The sequence below is a fragment of the Chenopodium album genome, chromosome 18 (assembly GCF_948465745.1).
Source record: "Chenopodium album chromosome 18, dcCheAlbu1.1, whole genome shotgun sequence".
Taxonomy (NCBI): domain Eukaryota; kingdom Viridiplantae; phylum Streptophyta; class Magnoliopsida; order Caryophyllales; family Amaranthaceae; genus Chenopodium; species Chenopodium album.
Genome location: NC_137851.1, coordinates 30,533,522 through 30,554,408, shown reverse-complemented (window position 1 = coordinate 30,554,408; position 20,887 = coordinate 30,533,522). Strand labels below are relative to the sequence as shown.

At 33.8% G+C, this 20,887-nt stretch overlaps 1 protein-coding gene across 1 annotated transcript; it reads right to left on the bottom strand.

The window, feature by feature from the left end:
* Positions 1-909, bottom strand: LOC145592053 (Putative membrane lipoprotein). The gene is made up of 2 exons (XM_081648519.1): positions 210-909; positions 1-95 (listed from the first exon to the last, which is right to left on the bottom strand). Exons 1-2 carry the CDS (start codon positions 907-909, stop codon positions 1-3), a joined length of 795 nt encoding a protein of 264 aa, XP_081504645.1.
* Positions 910-20,887: the final 19,978 nt, after the last annotated feature.

Genomic DNA, 20,887 nt, shown 5'->3' with positions numbered 1-20,887 from the left:
TTACATTATCAAAAAACTCTTGAATTTTTTGTTAGATGATGAAGCTAAGGTAGAAGAAGAAGAAGAACAACTAGTAGAAGTAGAAGAAGAATCACCTGATTGAGAATTTGAAAAATGATAATAATGATGATTTAGTTTATCATCTTTATTATCATCCTTCCCTTTATTATTGTCATCAACAACAATTGAAATAAAAGACCCATTTTCACCCTCCCTAACTTTGTGCAAATCCCTCTCCAACTTTGCTTCTTCCATGAACATGAGTTTCCTTTGCAATTTCTCCTCAGCATCCCTTAAAAACTTGAATTTCGGGGGCGGCGAAAGCTTCACCATCCTGTTAAATTCAGCATCACTTGATGCTTCATACATTGGATGATAACCTCCACCACTTTGACTACTATGATTCGAAACCGGTGTCAAAAATGGAGGCGAAGGAATTGGTGTTAGATATGGAGAAATTGTTGCATTACTATTAGTAGTAAGAAAATCATTCAAACTCTTTGATTTTCGATCTTCAGACTCCAATAAATCTTCCTTTGTTTCTTCATTTATAGTAAACAAAAATCTTGGTGGACCCATAATCATCAATTCACCTTCTAAAACACCATTTTCACCCTCTAATGGTTTCACCAAGTAATCTTGCTTGTTAATTTCTTGTTGAAATTGGGCGTCGGCTACTCTTGTCGAATCGATTGAAGATTTGTAAGATTTATTCCAGCAAAATCTGAAGCAAAACCCACTTTGTTTTGGGTTATTGCTTCTATTATTCTCCTTAATCTCTCTGTTATTCATAATAATCCTCCTTTTCCACCATAATAAGTAGTAAATTTCAGCAACTAATGCTAACAATAAACATGTAAATACAACACTTAAACCAATTCCAATCCTGGTTAATGACTTCATCGACATTTGTTCATAATAATGAATCTCATTTGATTAAACTAATAACTCAAAAATGAAGGTAAAATAGAGATCTTACTGAGAATATATTTTTTCTTCATCTTCATCACATTATTTTTGGTAATAAATACCCACAAATTATTTTTTGGGCAGAAATTTTTATAGGGTGCAACTTCCAAATATTGAAGATTTGAGGATGAAGATTTAATGGTGGAGAGAGAAAGAGATAAAGGATAGATGTAAAAATGGAAAGAAATATGGAAGTATATGAAATTAAAAAAGGAAGGGGAATATAATTAATAGGTGGAGAAATATGTGAAATTTGGTTCGAGGAAAAATTGAGGAAAGCAAATTGGGTGAGGCAAATGAAAATGCAACTGCAAATGCAAATGGTGTGAGTTTAGAGCCAGAGTAGAGTTCTCACATCCTCCAAGAGAAGATCACATGGGAAGACCAAACAAAAAGGTGGTGTACTTGTCACCATCTCCTGCATTATTTACTCATGTATAAGTATACTCCTTCTTAGGCCTTATTCAGTTCAATTTAAATTAAAAATATATATATAAAAAATTCAGGTTCGTAAAATTAATTTCAATTCATTAAAAATTAGTGATTTTATATAAAAAAAAATAATAGAGAATCAATAAAAATAATTTCAGTTTATTAGCAAAATTAATTTCAGTTCACTAAATACAATTTTAGTTCACTAAATATAATTTCAGTTCAGCAAAAATAAGGTGAAATGAACAAAACTTTAATCCTGTAATAATTGACACGTTAACCTTCATTTTACTAATCATAAACGAAGTATTGGTATTAACTTTGGCTATAGTAGGTATTAAAAATATATTTAATTATACAAGATATTTTTAAATACGTATTATTATAAAATTTTGTAACATTAACTTTTTAATATTTTAAATCAATATTTAATTATATTTATCTAAGATCAAACTACTGTATTTACATGTGTGTTAAGTTTGACTTTATCCTCTTTGAAAAAAAAAGTTTGACTTTGTCAGTCATTTTAAAGCGGAGAATACTATTCATTTGATGCAAGGTTTAATTTTAAGAAATTATATTTTCTGTGGTTTTTACTTGCAATACATTTTTTTGTCATCCTATTTGAGAAAGTGATTTGAAAAGGCAAATGTACAAATCTATCTATATATATTCTTACCTTTTAAAAATTATGAGATAACTCTTATGAAAGGTGTTTGGACAATTATACCCTCTAAAACGTTTAATTACTTAATTTCCCCCATTAATGTTAATTAATACTTTTTTAAACTCTTAAAAATAGAGTGCGAACATTTATACCCCTAAAAATATTTGTTTACATATTTTCCCTCATTAATGCTACTAGCAACTAAAATTGTGACGTAAGGCCAAACCAAAAGAGTTTTCAACTTTCCATTAGCTAGATATGGCGCGCAAAGCCACCCTAGTTTTATGAAAAATTCAACCATATACACCACATGTCTACATGCCCTCCTCTCTTTCACCCATTAAATTAATTTTATTATAAGTTTTTCATGAGAATACTTTTACAATTCCTCTTGCCTTAACACTTCGTCTTCCCCATTCATCTCCATCATTTAAATCCTTTCAATATTCTTCATCAATTGTAATCATTTTTCTATTCAATTCTCATACTAGTAACTCTTTTCATCCCCTACTCCTTGACTTTCATTAAATTAATGAGGGAGCTCGGGTTACACACTAGGCAATTTAGTAAATATTTTGCTTCACTTTTCGCAAAATGGCTTTAAAAAATATTTTTTGACTCTGTTGTCACATGCAATGAGGGACCCATGTTTAAGGCCAATTTAATGCCAGAAGTAAATAGGGGTACTTTTCATAAGAGAGAGTGTAAAAAGAAAAAGGTCTGACAATAGTTGTTACTCCATTCGTGTTTTAATAAATGTTACACTTTGACCAAACACGCATGCCGAGTCAAGATTTTGACCATTAATTTATCTAATTATATGTTTGTAAATTTATAAAAAAAAAATTGATATTATGATAGTATACATTATAACGAATCTAACTATGTATTATACAATAACATTTATTTATTATATATTAGTAAATTAATCAAGTCAAAACCATAATATAAATAACATTTCTTCATGGATGCAACAACCCAGCGGTCGGCGATCAATTGCTCTTCCACCTTCTTCTTCTTCTTTTTTTTTTTCCTCCTTCCTTTTCCTATTCTATCTTCTTCATTTTCCAACTTCTACTTCCTCCACCTTCTTCTTACGCGCTTTACTGCTCCTCCATGGTAGTAGCTCATGAACACCACTTTCACCACCACATTTTCGACGATGAAAACCCTAATTAAAAAGGGTGAAAAGAATGGTATGGTTAACTCTAAGTTGCGTATTGATTCAATTGTTGAGTGCTCCGATTTAATCAGCTCTATTGGTGATTAAAGGAGAGAGGAGGAGAGGGAAAATGTTAGTAAATACCATCAAACGTCGTTAATTCTACACCAAATGTCACTATTGCCCTTACTTTTTCAGATGAAAGTACAACACTGCCCTTGATAAACAGCCCACGTTTCTCATTATTATAAACCTAAATTTGCTCTAAATTAATGGATACATTTTCAATCACACAACGGATACAAAATTTTTCCTAAAACATATATTGAGATTATTCCAAGGAATAAAAAATTGTTAGTTTTTTTTTCCCCATTTTCCTATACATAGCATGTGCATGGCACGAGCCTAAAGGCTAGTTAGAATTTAAAACATAACATATTAACACTTTCTTCTTACTAGTGGTAAAATTATATTAATTAATTTGATCGTTTACTTAATCTAATATCTTTCTCAGAGTGTGTGCCAAATGGGTGTGTTGCAAATAAATAAAACCAGAGGAAGTATGTTACGAAATATCTTCATTATAGAATAATTAATACAATTAAATTTAAAGTGACACTGTAGGGAATATTTCAAGCATTACCCCAAACTTGAACCCCACTGTGATCATACACTTAAGCATGGTGGCGTCCAAAGGGAAGGAAGCTAGAGCAAAAGAGTCGCCAACAAGTTTTAGGAACTTGTAAACCGTTCACAGGGTGAAGGTTACACCCCTTAACGATGCATGAGATCGTCAACTCCAATAGGTCTGGAACCATGACTGGAAGTTCGGGGATGAAGGTATAAATCCAATCTAAAAGAGAAAGAACATGCCCTAATAATAGGCCTCTACTTCATTCTTCTCGTATTCATGTGCGCTTTCTGACTAACATGCAATCAACAGATTAACCCTAAACCTGTTTATCTATGTTGGTTGAATTTAATGCACAAATAAAACTATTATTGGCGATCACTTGAATTATAATCATATTAGCCCTAAACAAGATTATTAATTATCTTATTAAGCGTGATTACAAGTACAAATTCCCTTTAAACATGCATAAAAGGGTGATCAAGCAATAACAACAAATAAATATAATATCAAGCAACATAATAACAATGATAATCATAAAAATAATAATTATAAAAATAATAATTATAATAATAATTATCATGTTAAAGCATAATAATAGCAAGATCCTAGGCATGATACTAACAAGATTAATAACAAATCCTAGCCTGTCACTAAACAATAAAGATCAAATCTTTAGCCCTAACATGATACTAACATGCTATTAGGAAAGCAAATAGGAAGCATCATAGAAATCATAATTGAGATAAGAAACTTATTCATTACCCTAGACATGATACTAGGAATCAAAATAACAATCTAAGCATGATTTCTATAATAAAGCAATTAAGCAATTAAATTACTTACTTCGATGCCTCGTATCTCTTTCTAATAACAAAATATACGCGTTAGTAACTTCAAGGAAAATATAAAATCAAAAAATTAAATCAAATAATTGAAATAAAGATTTGGGACCAAACCCTCAGAAATTATAACCTTTCACGTCTAGGGCGAAGGCAACTTCGAACTTGGCTAGGTGTGTTTAGATCTTGTGAATGCGGAATTTTGTTTGTGAAAAAGGTTTAGAAAGAGAGAGAAAGAGAGAGAGATGATTGTTAATGAGAATTGATGATTCAAAAACGGAGGTTTAAGGAGCCTATTTATAACGAAAATCAGCTCGGATATGATAAAAAAGAATCAGAGTTCGAAAAGGAATAAAACACGACGATGTCGCCGCAATAGCATCTGTCGTCGCGCGACAGGCCTGTCGCCAGGCGACAGCCTGTGGTGCGGCGCTGTTGGCAGTTTTTCCACACGTTTTCCTACTTCTGATAAAATTTAGCGTACGAGGGGTAAAACTGTAATTTTATTTAAAAAGCTCCTTTTATTCTAAATAAAAACTCATAAAACTCATTTATCAATGCTAATCACATTAGGATTCAAAAGAACCTTCTAGAAAATTCTAAAAGACTATAATCAATCCTAATTGCATTAGGAATCATAAATCATAATGGGCCCTCCCCTAGATCATTGGACCGCATATAAAAGTCAAACCGGGCCCATTTTAGTATTTTGGCCATAACTTCCTCATTATTCATCGGAATTGAGCTTATAATATATCGTTGGAAAGCTCTTTTCGAGCCCAATCCAACTACACTATTATTGGACCCTTGCCATGGACCAAACTAAACTGGATTGGCTATTTTTATAAAATAGGTTTTCGAAAACAGAGAGAAAGAAAAGAAATAACACACTAACCGCAACACTAGACCTTCCACACTTTCACTTCATTCGATTATGATTCGACGTGAAAGGTATTCATCACCGGGTTTGGTTTTGGGGAGACACAATTGGATGTCTACAGACGCATTAGTTAATGTAAAAATTCGACCATTAATAAAAATGATAAAATGATTGTTAAAAATTATATAAGAAAAGTAGATACTATAAACTATGTACTATAAGTAATACTAATACATACGAAATATTCTGTATTTAACAACAAAGTTAGTAAATTAATAGTACAAAAGGTTATAATGTGTCAACTAAATTAAAAATAAAAAATAAAAAAATAAAAAAATAAAAAAATAAATTATCTCTATTAAATAAGCCAATGGGGAGGCTTTGGTGTCCACCTAAAAAGACCCTTGGCTTATATATACAACAATCAATCAATAATCAATATTTATATATGATGAGTCTATTTTATATATTTTTTTGTTCCTCGTCCCACGGTCATATTTGTGCTTATTTGAGCTCTGCGGAGCTATTTTTATTACTAATATACGTTTTCTATTGAGTTGGTATTATTTTGTAGGAATTTGCATAATTATGATGATTCCCGAGCTTATTTAGCCATTGCAAAGACAAAGTCGGATCGTATTTAATGACCAAATATTTTAAGCCCAAGACCGAATTAAATGAATTTGATTTGGTGTTTAAGGGCTTGATTAAGTGAAGAGGTCCATATTTCAATATTATTATCATGGACCAACAAGTGCCGCGAACAAAATATAAAAGGAAGAAGAATTGGGCCCATAACAAAATAAGCCACAAGGCCCAACTCGCAAGCTCTATTATCGCTTCTTAAGGCCTTGTTCTTTTGAGCTTCTGGACAAAGTAGAGCAGAGTAGAGTAGGAGTCAACAAAGCAGAGCAGATTGAAGCACAACAGATTGAAGCACAGTAGAGGAGATTTCATTATTATTATTATTATTATTATTATTATTATTAAAATAAAAAATATCAAAAAACCTACAAAGTCAATCAATTTACAAGAAATTGGTGGGGAGCCGAGATACAATCTGGGCCCCCACCCCTCTAGCTATAGCGAACCCGATCCTGCTGAAGATGTGAGCAGCTGCATGAGCACCAATATCCTGAGTCTTAGCGAACGCCTGAACCCGCTTCAGCAACACAATATCATCCTTCTCTAATTCCCCCAACGAAGAAAAAGAGAAAGGAAGAAAACCTTAGCCAATAGCCCTGCAACTCGCCCCATACTTGTCCCGCTTCCGCTGAGCCGCCGCCGACACAACACGACCAGGAACGAAATCAGACAACCCCGATTGTGTCAAAGGTGAAGACCTCGTCAAATCAAAACATACATCAAGGCCTCTATCCCAAGAATAAAGCAACACATCTGCTGGACGTAGAGCCCCGTCATTCCCTCCACTTAACCCAACGTTAACCTCCTTTCGAGCAGAAATCCCAGATCGAAAATAAATATTAATTATTATTTTAATTATTATTATTATTACTAATACTATTATAATTATTACTATTATTATCGCATTATTATTATAATCATTAAATATTATTATTAAATATTAATTATTATTTTAATAATAATAATTATTATTAAATATGTATTATTATTTATTATTAATTATTTGTTATTATTATTATTATTATTAATAAAAATTAATAATTAATAATTATTGTTATCTTTAAATATTAGTTATTATCTTTAAGAGGCTCCCCATTTTTATCACCTTGATAAACGTAGTTGTAGACACTTGATTGTGTCTCCCCAAAACCAAACCCAGTGATGAATATCTTTCACGTCATTTGATTATCAATTGAGGTGAAATGTGGAAGAGTCTCGTGATGCACCTGTTTTTTTAATAAAAATACTTCTTTCTGTTTTCGAAAATATTTCTTTTCGTACCTTATTTATGGAAATTGTCTAGTCCAATTTAGTTTGGTCCCTGATACAGGTCCAATAATAGTGTAGTTGGATAAAGCTTGAAAAGAGCTTTCCAACGATATATTATGAGCCCAATTCTGATTAATAGTGAGGAAGTTATTGTCAAAATACTAAATTGGCTCAAAATGATTTATATGGCCCAATGATCAAGTGGAGGGCCCATTAATTATTATTCCTAAAGTTATTAGGAATTACTTTAATTCTCTAGAGAAATCTAGAAGTTTATTTTAAATTCTAATAGAGTTAGGATTAATAATTATACTTTTATATTATTTAGAAAAGATAAAGAATTTAATTTGGAATAAAACAAGTGTTTTAAAAGATAAAGATGATTTTAATTAAGATAATTACGGGGTCTAATTACCTGATTATATTGGAAAAAGGACTCCGTACAGGATTTTTATCCTGATCGCGCCATTGCGCTGCGGAGAGCCTGTCGCATCGCGATAGGGTTTGTCGCGTCGCGATAGCCTTAACACATCGCGATACGGTCTGTGTTACTTTAAGTCAAATTCTGACTCTTTTCGACGCGTTCCGGATGTTTTCTCTATAAATAGGGGCGTTATTTCCCCGTTTTCGATCACCAACAATCATCAACAATCATCTAATTCTATTCTCTTTGTCTCTCAAGCTAGAAGCTTATTCTTTCTCCTTCTTTCTAAGCCTTTCCTTTTCAAAATACAATACCGCATTCACGGGTCTTAGACGCCCCTAACCAAGCTCGAAGTTGCCTTCGCCCTAGACGTGAAAGGTTGATAATTCTGAGGGTTTGGTCCTAAATCTTATTTCAATTCTTTGATTAGATTTACTGTTTAATATATTCATTGAAGTTACTAACGTGTGTATTGTTTTGATAGCAAGAGATACAAGGCAACGAAGTAAGTAGTTTTATTGTTTTATTTTATAGAAAGCATGTTTATATTATTTTAATTCCTAATATCATGTTAGGATGTCTTTTATTGCTTTCTAGTATCATGTTTAGGTTGCTTCCTATTTTCTTCTATCATGTTAGGGTTAAAGCTTTGATCTTTATTGCTTAGTAACATGCTATGATTTGTTATTAATCTTGTTAGTATCATGCCTAGGATCTTCCTAATAATGTTATTATGCTTTGATGAGATTGAGATTTTTTATGATGATGATGATTTGTTGTTATTATGCTGCTTGATATATTATTGTTATTGCTTGATCACGCCCTCTCTTGCAGGTTTAAAGGGAATTTGTACTTGAAATCACGCTTAAAAGTAATTAATAATTAGGTTTTAATTCAAGTGATCGCCAATAATAGATTTGTTTGTGCATTAATATTCAACCAACATAGATTAAACAGGTTTTAGGGTTAATATATTGATTATATGTTAGTTAGAAAGTGCACATGAATATGAGAAGAATAAAGTAGAGGCCTATTTGGGGCAGGTTCAATCTCTTTTAAGTTGGATTTGTACCTTCATCCCCGTATATCCAGTAATGGTTCAAGACCACTATGGAGTTAGCAATCTCATGGATCGTGAAGGGGTGTAACCTTCACCCTGTGAACGGTTTACAAGTTCCTAAAACTTGTTGGCGACTCTTTTGCTCTAGCTTTCTTCCCTTTGGACGCCACCATGCTTAAGTGTATGATCACAATGGGGCTCAAGTGTGGAATGCTTCAAATATTCCGTACAGTAGTGTGTTTATCTTATGGCATTATTGTAAATATTTTGCATTGAAGACTATGCTATGTAATAAAAAAATAATTTTCTTCTATTCATGCCAGTTGTCCCAAACAGCTTGATTTTAACACCGTTAACCCTGAATTATTTCCTTCTCTCTCCTCTCCTCCCTAGTAGCAAAATATGTAAAGTAGGGCCATATTAACCCTTTAGGGGAAGGTATGACAAAGATGACAGTGGTTAATCGTTGATATTGTGGTCGTGCTGTTGAAGACGAAGGGCGGTAGACTGTGGTGGGGTCGATCTAGTAGGAAAGCGTGGTTGTGCAGTGGGGTCGATCTAGTTGGAGCGGTGGTTGTGCGGTGGGTTATGTGGTGGTTTTGCGATCTAAAGGAAGAAGAACATTGGTTTGTAGAGAAGAGAGAAAGAACTATTTTTGGGAACCTTGAATATGGTGATCGGTGAAGAAGCAAGAGCCAAAGTTCAAGATTCAAAGCAAAATAAGTGGTTGTGGTCACGGTGAATAGTGAGCACTGAAGAAGATTGAGTTTGTAGAGGAGACAAAAAGAAGTGTTTTTGGGTTTGTATTGTTGACGGCACAAATAACACTGTCGAAAGCAAAATAAGTAAAAAGTCAAAAATTCTCCTTACCAAACCACATGAAAAGGCAGCACTACATTGTTTATGTAGGTTATAAACTTGTATTTTCTCCATCTTTAAATATTAATTTTTATTATAAAAAATCAATTATTATTATTATTATTATCAGTAATAAGTATTATTATTATCACTATTTTTATTACTATTACTATTATTACTATTATTATTAAATATTAATTATTATAATTATTAAATATTAATTATTTATTATTATTAAATGTTAATTATTATTATAATAATTCAAAGTAAATTATTATTTTTAAGCAGAGCAGAGCAGATTTCAACAGAGTAGAGCAGGACTCAGCAGAGCAGAGCAGCTCTAAAGAACAGGGCCTAAGTCGGTCTCAAAAGTGGGATTGTTGGGTTATTAAATACCCAAGATTCGCGCAGCTTTGGGATTAGCTTTTGAATATAGTTTTGCTTTGAGAATTGTTATTAGGAGCAACTTCTCATTATTTACAGTAGAATTAGACCTATTTTGATTACTGAACTGAGCTGAAATGAGCTGAACTGAACTAAATTGTTTATGAGAGAAGGAAATTAGGAACTGAATTGAACTGAAATGAACTAAAATTAGGCTGAAGAGAACCGACCCTTAGTTTTAGTAGTTGGATTTCAAGATTCATTGGTTTGAGTTGACTTTTCTTTATTTTCCTTTCTTTGTTTTGCTTTAAGATAGTTTTTTCCAATAGGTAGCAGTTCTCAGAGGGGCTTTTAGTTGATTTGTGAGGTGGTTGTTTTTGGTTTTTTACGGAAGTTTGTGGTTTTGCTTAAGTTTATATACTATTGTCTTTATGTGAGCTTTTATACTATTGTTTTTTATATGCTTACTTTAATTGTTTCATTTAATTGCTTTATTTAATTACTAATTAATTTTAATTATGTTTACTTAATTTGCTTTGTTTAGTTTAGTTTTAATTATGTGTGAGTAGCTTATTTGTAGGGTTTTTGGGGATCCGTAAATAATATGAAGGGATGATGTATTAGTGTTGATTGTTAATGCTTTGATTATTTTTCTATTGATTGATTTACTGCTATGCAATTAGATTAGCATTGGTTTAATTGTATGAGTTATGCAATATTAATTCGAGATTCGACAGATGAGAATTGATGTTTAGGCTTAGTTTCAATAGAAAGGTTAATTTATAAATGGTTATTCAAGAGTTTTTTTTTATATCGGTAGATTAAATTTGTGATTGTAATACGTAGTGAAACCCCTTTATGATATGATTAATTGATGCATTGATAGTTGATTATTATGCTTTACCCTGTAATATTATTTATTGGTGAACCTATACCTTGATTTATTTATTTTTCCTTAGTTTTATTTGCTTTAGTTTATTTATTCTCCTTAGTTTAATTCTCACAAAAACAACTTGGTTACTTGATAGTTTAGATTATATTAATTACTTGCGAATATAAAGAACATTGTTTCCCTGTAAATTCGACCCTACTTCCCTATCTATTTTAGTTAGAGGACTTAGGTAATTCTTTTGATTAGGGGATACGACTAGATCCTATCTACACTAAAAGACACACCAGCAATGACACATGTCATTTCCAGGTGTGTCCTTAGGTTAGTTTTATTTAATAAAATATTATTAAAGAAACAAATCTTATACAAAAATAATTTTGTAATCTTATATAATATAATTACTTAAAATAAAAAAATTAAAAAAAAATTGACATATCTTTAACACAAATATTTATAGCTATAGAAAAAACATATACATTTCACAACAAGAAAATATTCACAATTTTATTTTGCCTGACCAAGAAGGGTTTGGATTTCGTGGCGGGGAAGCTGCCGGAGGTGGTAAAGGGGGCTGCCGGAGGTGGTGCAATGGTGGTGTGGAGGTGGTGCAAGGGTTCATCTAATTATTTATTAAGGCTTAAAAGCTACTAAATACAATATGACTATATAATTAGGGGTAAGAATAACATGGTACCATGTTAAAATTCTTAGAACCGGAACAGTTGCAACATGTTCCTCAAATTGGGAACCAGAACCAGAACCTGTTGAACAAGTTCCTGGAAATTGGGAACCGGAACCGAAACCTATGGTTCCGATTCAGGGTACCCTGTCTTGTAATATATTTAATATTTTTGTAGATTTTCGTGTAAAAAACTAAATGGTTACTAATTTATAATGTTTATAACTCGCAAATAAAACAAATTAATAGTAATTGTTGAAAAAATTTAATACATATATTTATAATTGTAATTTTGATATTTATTAATTAAAAAATGGTATAGAATTGGTGTAAAATTTGAACTTAAGTGATCATTTTATCAGGTTACAAATAAAGATGGGCAACGGGCCGTGCCGTGCCGCCGCGGGCCGTGCCGTGGTGGTGGGCGTGCCGTGCCGGCTCCGCGACGGGCCGTGCCGTGCCAAAATTTGGCACAACTCAACCCACGGCACGGCACAGCCCACGTGCCTGGCGGGCCGTGCCGTGCCGGGCCGCGGGCCAACCCGTGCCACTTTTTTTTTTTAAATATATATATACATATATATATATAAATTGATTTATTGTGTTATAATAATTAAATAAGTTTATATAAATAAACTTAATTAATTAAGTTTTATTTGGGCATGGGTTGTGCCAGCGAGCCGATAACCGTGCCCGTGCCGGATTTCAACTTTTTGTTCACGGCACGGCCCACGGCCCACAAGTGGGTCGTCGTGCTGTGCCGGTGCCGCCCGCGTGCCGGCATGGTCCGTGCCCATCTTTAGTTACAAGGTACCCTATAGGTTTCGATTCCAAAAAAATTAAGAACTGGAACCTGTTACAACAGGTTTTTCATTTTTTACCTGGAACCGAAACCTCTTGTATATGTTTCAGTTCCTGAACCTGTAGTTCCTAACAGGTTCCGGACATGGTACCCTGATTTTTTGCTCAACACTATATATAATGATGTTATTAAGAGCTTAAGTAGGCTTGGAAAAATGTAGTAGTTCGTTGCTAGAATTAATCAATTTTAAGGGTAGTAATTAACAACTTCTTTAAGGGCTAGTAATTCATAAAGGCCCCCCATGTAGTAATTAATAAATTTTTTTAGTTAACATATCAATGCAGAACTTTAACCATCAATAACTCTAATTCTCCATAAGTAAAAAAATAAGGACTTTTTTTTGAAACCTTGAAAAAAAAAAAGGAATTTTGCAAAATACTCCCTCTGTCCCATAATACTTGACACACTTATCATTTTCGTCCGTCCCACAATACTTGACACGTTACTAAATATGGAATGAGAGCATTTTTAAAAAATATATTCCCACACTTTCTCTCACCTCACCTACCCCACTCTCATCCTATTTGTTGTTTTCTTGCAATATAAATATACAAAAGAGAATCTTTTATACAATAAACAAATGTATTAAATGAACCCACATGTAGTTTTCTTAAACTACGTGTCCACCCTAAAGTCCCAATTATTATGGGACGGAGGGAGTAACACCTAGGGATGGCAATGGATCCGTATCTATTCCAGATCCTTTAAAAATTGGACCCGACAGATTCGGGTCAGATACGGATCTTGTACTAAAAAACAGATTTGGATACGAGTCTAACCCAAATACTCGTATTCAGATCCATTTACCCGTTTCTTATTTTTTTTGTTAAAAAAAATACTATTTCCAAAAAAAAGCCCAGCCTACCTAAGTTTCACTGACACTACCAACCCCTAAAGAAAAATTAACGAGGGAGAAGACTAGGTCGTTGAATAATCCTCCCTAGGTCAAACTAAATTTATAAACACTTAACAAACCTAAATACAAGTATAGAGGCAAGTCAAGGGTCGAACCCAAAGGAACGGTAATGTTCAAATGCTTTCAATATGCGCCTAAGCTAGGTCGAAGACAAGGGGTAAGAGATAACACTAAAAACTAACAAAACAAACAACTAAGGAAATAAAACACTAGGAATGAGGATCAACAAGTAATCATGACAATTGCAACAACTTGGGACAAACATGCCAATCAATGGTTCTAAAAACTAATGATAAGAGCAATCAATTGGAATCAAAGAGCCATCTCCTAATCGTTAAGCTAGATGCCTCTACGAATAACAAACTAAGAGAATCAAAATCCAAACCAATCGATAATTGCAATTCCTAAATCAATTGTTCGTGTCATTAGCAATTACAATGCAATCTAGCTTAATTCTCAAGGCCTAATCAAATTACACACATGCATAATTTCCATTAATCACTTTAGTCTCAACAATTAATCAACACAATTCCCAAATTAATCACAATCAATCAATCATACAAGTTTCACCCAATTCCTAGCCAAACAACTACTCAAATATCATCATTACACTAATCAAGAATCAAACATCAAAATCAAGCCAAAAAAACATGAAATTAAACAAAACAATAAGATGAGATAGAGTTAGAAATGCTCATTGATAATAGAAAAGATGTTCAACACAATTGTCACCCTTGTATCATTAATCTCTCAAATCACCATTGAAATTCCTCACTTTCTTTCTCTAAATCTACTCCTAAACTAACCCTAAAACTAGAGAGAGAAACTCTCAACTAAGCTAAAATTATGATCAAAATTATGTCTAAAACTCTTTACAAAAATCGGTTTAAGAAAGGTATTTATAGAGGCGCGAAAAAGAGATCGATTGAAGCCGGGAAGCAGGGGAGAAGCGCCCGCGCGGGCAGAGGCGTGCGCCCGCGACTGAGCCACGCGTGCCCGCGCGGCTGGCTTGCGTGCCTGCTCCGATCTGGGTTTCTTCCGACTTTCTTTGCCACTCATGCGCTCGATAATGACCCCACGAGCTCCGGATGATGCATGATGGTATAGGCAATAAGTTTGAGCACTTTTGGTGGGTTCGACACCACTTCTTCATGGGAACACGGCTAGAGAGCGCAAAAGCTAGAGCTTAAAGCATCCACTTCCTTGCATCTTGAGCTTTCTCAATGCTATGAGCCTACTCCACAAGCATCTTCCAACTTAGAAAATCATCAATATCGAGACCCGAACCTCGTACAATACCTACAACCACGAAAAGAAGAGAAATAAAGGAGAAAACACAAGAAAAACCATAAAAACACAAAACAAGAAAGAAAAGGGAAATAAAGGGAAAAAGCATAAAACTAAGCATTTATTAAGAAAGAAAGCTATGAAAAGAAGGTAAAAACAACCTAAATGCTCATCAAATGAGTGCCATAAATGGCACTCATCAAAAACCCTAGAATCAAACACACTCTCTTTCTTACTCTATCCTCTCTCCCTCCCTCTCTCTAACGACGACCGCAAAATTCAGCTGCTCCACCCTCCAGCCTCTCCGATGACTGTGAGTGCAGCAGCTCCACCCTCTTCGGCGACCGTGAGTCTAGCCCATCCTCTCCGAGCTCCGACGACGGCAAGTCACAAACACACAAGGCAGAATATGTGGACTTTTGGTGTACTTAATCTTTAGATTCTTTACATTTTGTTTGGTTTTATTTAATTTATTTTTTTGTCATTTTAGTGTTTACTATTCGTTAGTACATAATCCAAATGAGTAAATTAAATAATGTTTACTTTATTTTGTCAAATTGTCATAGTGCATAATTTTAATGCTTACTCTGTACTAATTTTTGAGTGGATTTTGACTGGTGCTCACTGTTCACAAGCTTGTATTGTAGTCTGCAATTTGCATTACGCAAGATGTTTTTGTTAATTTAATTTTACTTTGTGTTTGTTTTATTATTTTTAATTGTTGTCATTTTAATTAGCTTGTTATTTGAATATAAGATTTTTACTTGAAAATTAGATTTTTTGTTAAATTAATAGGTTAAATGTGTAGGATCCGTTTTGGATCCATTTTAGACCCGGATCCGTAGGATCCAACGGATATGGATATGGATCCTCCTTTTTCTTACCCGACGGATCCGGATCGAACATGGATCCAGGGTATAAAAACGGTTCTGGATCGAACATGGATCCAATTCGATCCGGTCCAGATTCGACCCGTTGCCATCCCTACATGTGATATGCAAGGTCTAAGGAAATGGTAGGTGCTACATGTATGACTATCATCATGCTATCACTTATTCAATTAACACAACCGTGTATGTCAATCCACATGTTTGTAGGCTCGTATAAATTGCTCTTCAATTGTCATATTCAAACAGGTTGATATAAAGTAGTATGAACATTTACCTACTTAAGAAACCATTTGGATCAAGCAGTACGGTAGCCTATTTTGTGAAGCTAGTTTTCATAACAACAAGATAGGAGCTTGTGCATAGGAGTTATTGTCAAAACTAGCACTTAGGATTCAGAATATTATTAAATTTCACATAAAAGCCAAACCAAACTTATGATTACTTCGTAATATTAATGATTCAACGAGGGAAAATAAATAAATAAACATTTTACAAGGTATAACTGTCCAAATGATATTTGTAAGAGTTATCACAAACTTTACAAAAATCATGAATTATTTGAAAAAACTCTCTAGTTAGTTAATATTAAAAATTAGTTCCGAAGTAATTTACTTTCCCCCAAAGTTTACCAACTATAAGAATTACCCTTCATTCTCTCTATTTTCAAACCCTAAAAACCTAGTAGCCATCACCCCCACTCCAAAAATAGTGGCCACCATTGTTGTCGGAAATGATATCCTACCACCAGAGAACCCTGTTATGTCTACTCTCTTTTCTCACACTAAATAATTTTTTTTTTAGAATTATTGTTGATCGCCTCCACCACCATTGTCCATTTAACGACACCACTCACACGCCTCTAGAACCGATGACCCACAACTCATATGTCCCTAGCATTGGCGAATCACTACCCACACCGCCATATTAACTGTGCTTTTTTTTTTTTTATTGTTTACTTAATGATGTTGAAAATTTATTGTTAAATAATTGAGGAATAATGTTGAAAGTATATAGTTATACTTCCTCTGTTTTTTTTAGTTGACACCTTTCTATTATCACGCTTGTCAACGCATGTTTTTAACGATTAATAATTATCAACATTGTAAAATTATAAAAAGTGAATATTAATAAAAATATACATTGAAACGATTCAAACAAGATCCCACATGAATATATTTTAGGAAATTTTGACTTTTACCACCTCACAGAAACCCAAAAATTGCTTTTACCACCTCCACAATCAAAAATTTTATTTTACCACCTCATAAAAAAATTAAAGTGAGATTTTACCACCATACCTAACTCCGGTGATGGATAATTACTAGGGGCCCCACACTAACGGCTATTCTTTCACTTTTACCCCAATTTTTCTCGATTATGTTGTATAAAAAACCCAAGTCCCTCTTTTTGTCCAAAAATCCATGAATTCAGCTTCATTTATGCGAATTTCTTCCAAAATCCTCAAATTTTCTCTATCCTAACAATCCTAGCATCCAATTGTTCCAGATTTGTGCTCGTTTAACGTGGTTTAGAAGGAAATTGGAAGAAGGTACTCATTTCAGTTCATTTGCAAATACCATGAGTTATTATGTATATTTTCGCAATTCTTATCTTAATTATGTTCCAATTGTTATGTGTGATTGTAAGTGTGGATATGACTTATGAATTGATCCCCAATTTCATATTTTAAAAATTAGGGTTCATGTTAGTATCAATTAATTTGGGTTTTTTTTTTAAATTGCAATTGGTTAATGTAATTAGGGTTTAAGAATGATATTTGTGTTCAATTAAAAGTAATGGTTGATGCTGGTGGTTGCCAAATTGCAGCAGGAAATGTCCTCCATAAGTGTATCACCATTAGAAAATTTTGTGGGGTCACCTCTTCTCCATATGCAAAACATAGTGATGAAAGTCAGAGTTAGGGTTTTACTTTATAGAGAGAAGAAAACAAATTGAGAGGAGAGAGGTTAAATTTCAGAAAATTTAATGGAGGAAGGTGATAAATTGATTGCAATTGAATAGGGATGGTGAGAAAATGAAGAGAGAGAGAGAGAGAGAGGGAAATCGGGTTTTTACCTTTTAATTTGGACGGAAATGAAAAATAGTGGGGCCCACAACAATTTTCCGTCACCGGAGTTAGATTGTGGTGGTAAAATCTAACTTTAATTTTTTTTTATGAGGTGAATAAAACTTTTGATTGTGGAGGTGGTAAAAGCAAATTTTGGGTTTTTGTCAGGTGGTAAAAGTCAAAATAACCTATATTTTATCGTATCTATAAATCACAAAACCGAGTCAAAGCGTATTGTGTGAATAGTGTAAAAGTCAAACGGTGTCGACTAAAAAAAACAGAGGAAGTATTAATTAATTATGTTGAAAGTATGTTGATAGTAATTTGATTTTGTGTTCATAAAAAGTTATATACTTTCTGATTTTTCGTTTTTCAAAATGTGTTGTTGTTTGGTTAAGACTTACGGAGTAAGAGCTTTTTTTTTTTTTTTTTTGAAGGGAAGATCAATTCATTAATAAGAAGCCATACGACATCTACAAAACATATTAGAAATGATAAAATACAATGAAAATTGAATCAAATAACAATTCTAATTTTGTAGAACTATGATCGCGAGTGAGAATTGACATTGATTAATACCCTCGGCTCTGGAATCGATGTCCTCTGTAGCCTTCTTCTACAAGGGGGCCTTGCGATTTTTGATAGTTTTTGAATTGAACAAAACCTGATTAAATGAATTGTATTCGTTGGTCTGACAGCTTATTCAACGCCACACGAACCACCACCAAAAAATTAGAACTTCCTATGACAAAAGAGAAATTATCTATATGGATTAAGACCATCATAAGGATGGAATCTATTATTATAAGCAATTAAAAAGGGATTTTTAGGCTTACCACTGATCAAAAAACCAGTGGTAGCCCCTACCAATAATCACAATGGAGATTAAGGAGAGAAGGATGAAGACGGAAAAAAGGGAGAAGGGAGAAATCGAAGGAAAACCGTAAAAAACTAAAAAAAAAACCTAGCAAAAAACTTGGAAAAACACCCTCCCAAGGAGAAACCTAGAGGGAAAACCCTAGTAAAAAACTAGGTAGCAAAGAAATATATATTGATCCCCTAGTAAGAGCTTAATTGGTTTTTTTTATTTATTTTTTATTTATTTTTTTATTTATTTTTTTATAACGAATAGTAAGAGCTTAATTGTTCTACAATATTAAATATGAATTTCTTAGATTGATGGTAATTACATACGGAGTACATTGTAACATCAAGCATGCAAAATTTGTTGATATTGGAGTTATTTTGGAGGGAATACTAAAGGAACAACTAAACGAAAAGCTTTCCTCAAAATTTGGGTCATGGTTATCTACGGGTTTTAAACATCTCAATTATAACGCGTTACGAGTTGTTAATTAATGGCTCGGTCTCAATGGGTTACGGGTTGTAAACGGTTTGGTTTCTATGGGTTACGTGTTGAAAACAGTTCAGACACAACAAGTTATGGGTATAATCGGTTCGGTCACAATAGGTTACGGGTTGGAAAGGTTCGGGCTTATCGTACTTTTTTCGGGTTTAAACAGTTTCAATTGAAAATGAGTTGGATTACTATTGGTTTAAACGTAATCGATTCAGGGGTTGTAACGCTTCAGCTTTATAATAGATCGGGTCATAACAGTTTGCACAAATTCGGTTCGATTCAATTTCGGGAAAAAAAAAAAATTAGGTCAGGTCAGTTTTTGATTCATTTTCGGATCAGTTGGGTATAGGCGTTTAGCGATTCGGGTTAGAAATTGACAACTCTAACCACACGTGTCATTGTGTCAATAATTTTCCTTCCTATATTTTTATTTTCCCCCCTTAAGAGGTTTTTTTTTTTTTTTAATTTTTTTTACAACGGTCCAAAAAGAAGGCTAGCTCCCAACTGAATCAACACTACAATGAGAAAACTTAACTCTCTTAACTAAAATAATACAAGAACTAAATAGGGGATTGGGGTTACAGACGTTGTCCCAATGCAAATAAGAGGGAGGAGAAAGTCCATCACTGAAGTTGGCCATAAGTTGTTTCAAACTTGTTCCCTTGCGTTTTTTGATCCTACAAAAACAAAAACTGGAGTGCCTTTTACCTTTCTTGTTCTTCGCCTTTGGCTTGGAAGGTCTTCCATGCTTTCTTGGCGTGGCAGAGAACCAGGGTCAACAGGCATGGGATCGGCATCATTAGAACATATGGATTCCACTTCATCAATGTCAGTGGTGGCTAAATCTCTCATAGGTATCTCGTATCTCGCTCCCCTCCTCGATGTTTGACCCCTCATTGCTGCTTGAAGTTAGGCTAGTGAATGGATGGTCTTTTAACTTCTCAATAGTAGCGGTGTTAGGGTTAGAAACATCAATAGCTTGGCTGACCATGGCAGCATCCAAGAGTCGCTTGGCCTTTTTCTTTTTGCCCTTTCTGTCACGACTCCTCTTTCTTGGACCCCCATCTTTGTGGGTGTGAACAAGGTTTTAGGAAATTTGTATTCTTTTGCCTTGTGAGAACTAGAGTGTCCATCATAGGTGGTCTTTTCCTTCACTTGTATAGTCATCCATGAGATAGTAGAATGTTTACAAAAGCTCAAGGTTTTCCCTTAGCAGAGATCCGAATAAGACAACTTGAAAATCTTAAAGGAATGATTACTTCTCAAACCGTTGAAGAACGTATGAAATTTCCTCGAACCCTTCTCCTTAGCTTGTCTAGAATCTTGGTTGTTTGGAGGACTAGTAGCATCATCATCTCCCTTTCCCAAAGGGATTAAAAACATTAGATGTAGTGATAAGGCTCTCTACCGCCATCTGACTAGTAGCATCCATGGTGGGTAAGGCCATAACATCACTCTGATCTGAACATTGCTAATGGAAACCTGTTAGAATCTAGACTGACAGAAGTCTTCCCCTTTTTGTTGAAGATGGTGTCGGACAAGTTAGTGTCCGTCGTACTCCTTTTGCCCTTGATCTTTCTCGCTTTGTTTCTCAACCCCTCCACCTTCTCCATCTCACGAAGGATGTCCTGGTTGTTAGGCTCAACCTTATCTACTTTGCTAAGGTCATCATGGGCCTCTTCAAGTTGATAGAGCTTGATTTCGGCTAAA

Excerpts from the sequence above, each read along its gene's own strand:
- LOC145592053 (XM_081648519.1), bottom strand. The coding sequence starts at position 909 with ATGTCGATGAAGTCATTAACCAGGATTGGAATTGGTTTAAGTGTTGTA. Across the intron at positions 96-209 it reads TTTGCACAAAGTTAGGGAGG|GTGATTCTTCTTCTACTTCT; the intron begins GTGAAAATGGGT and ends ATTCTCAATCAG.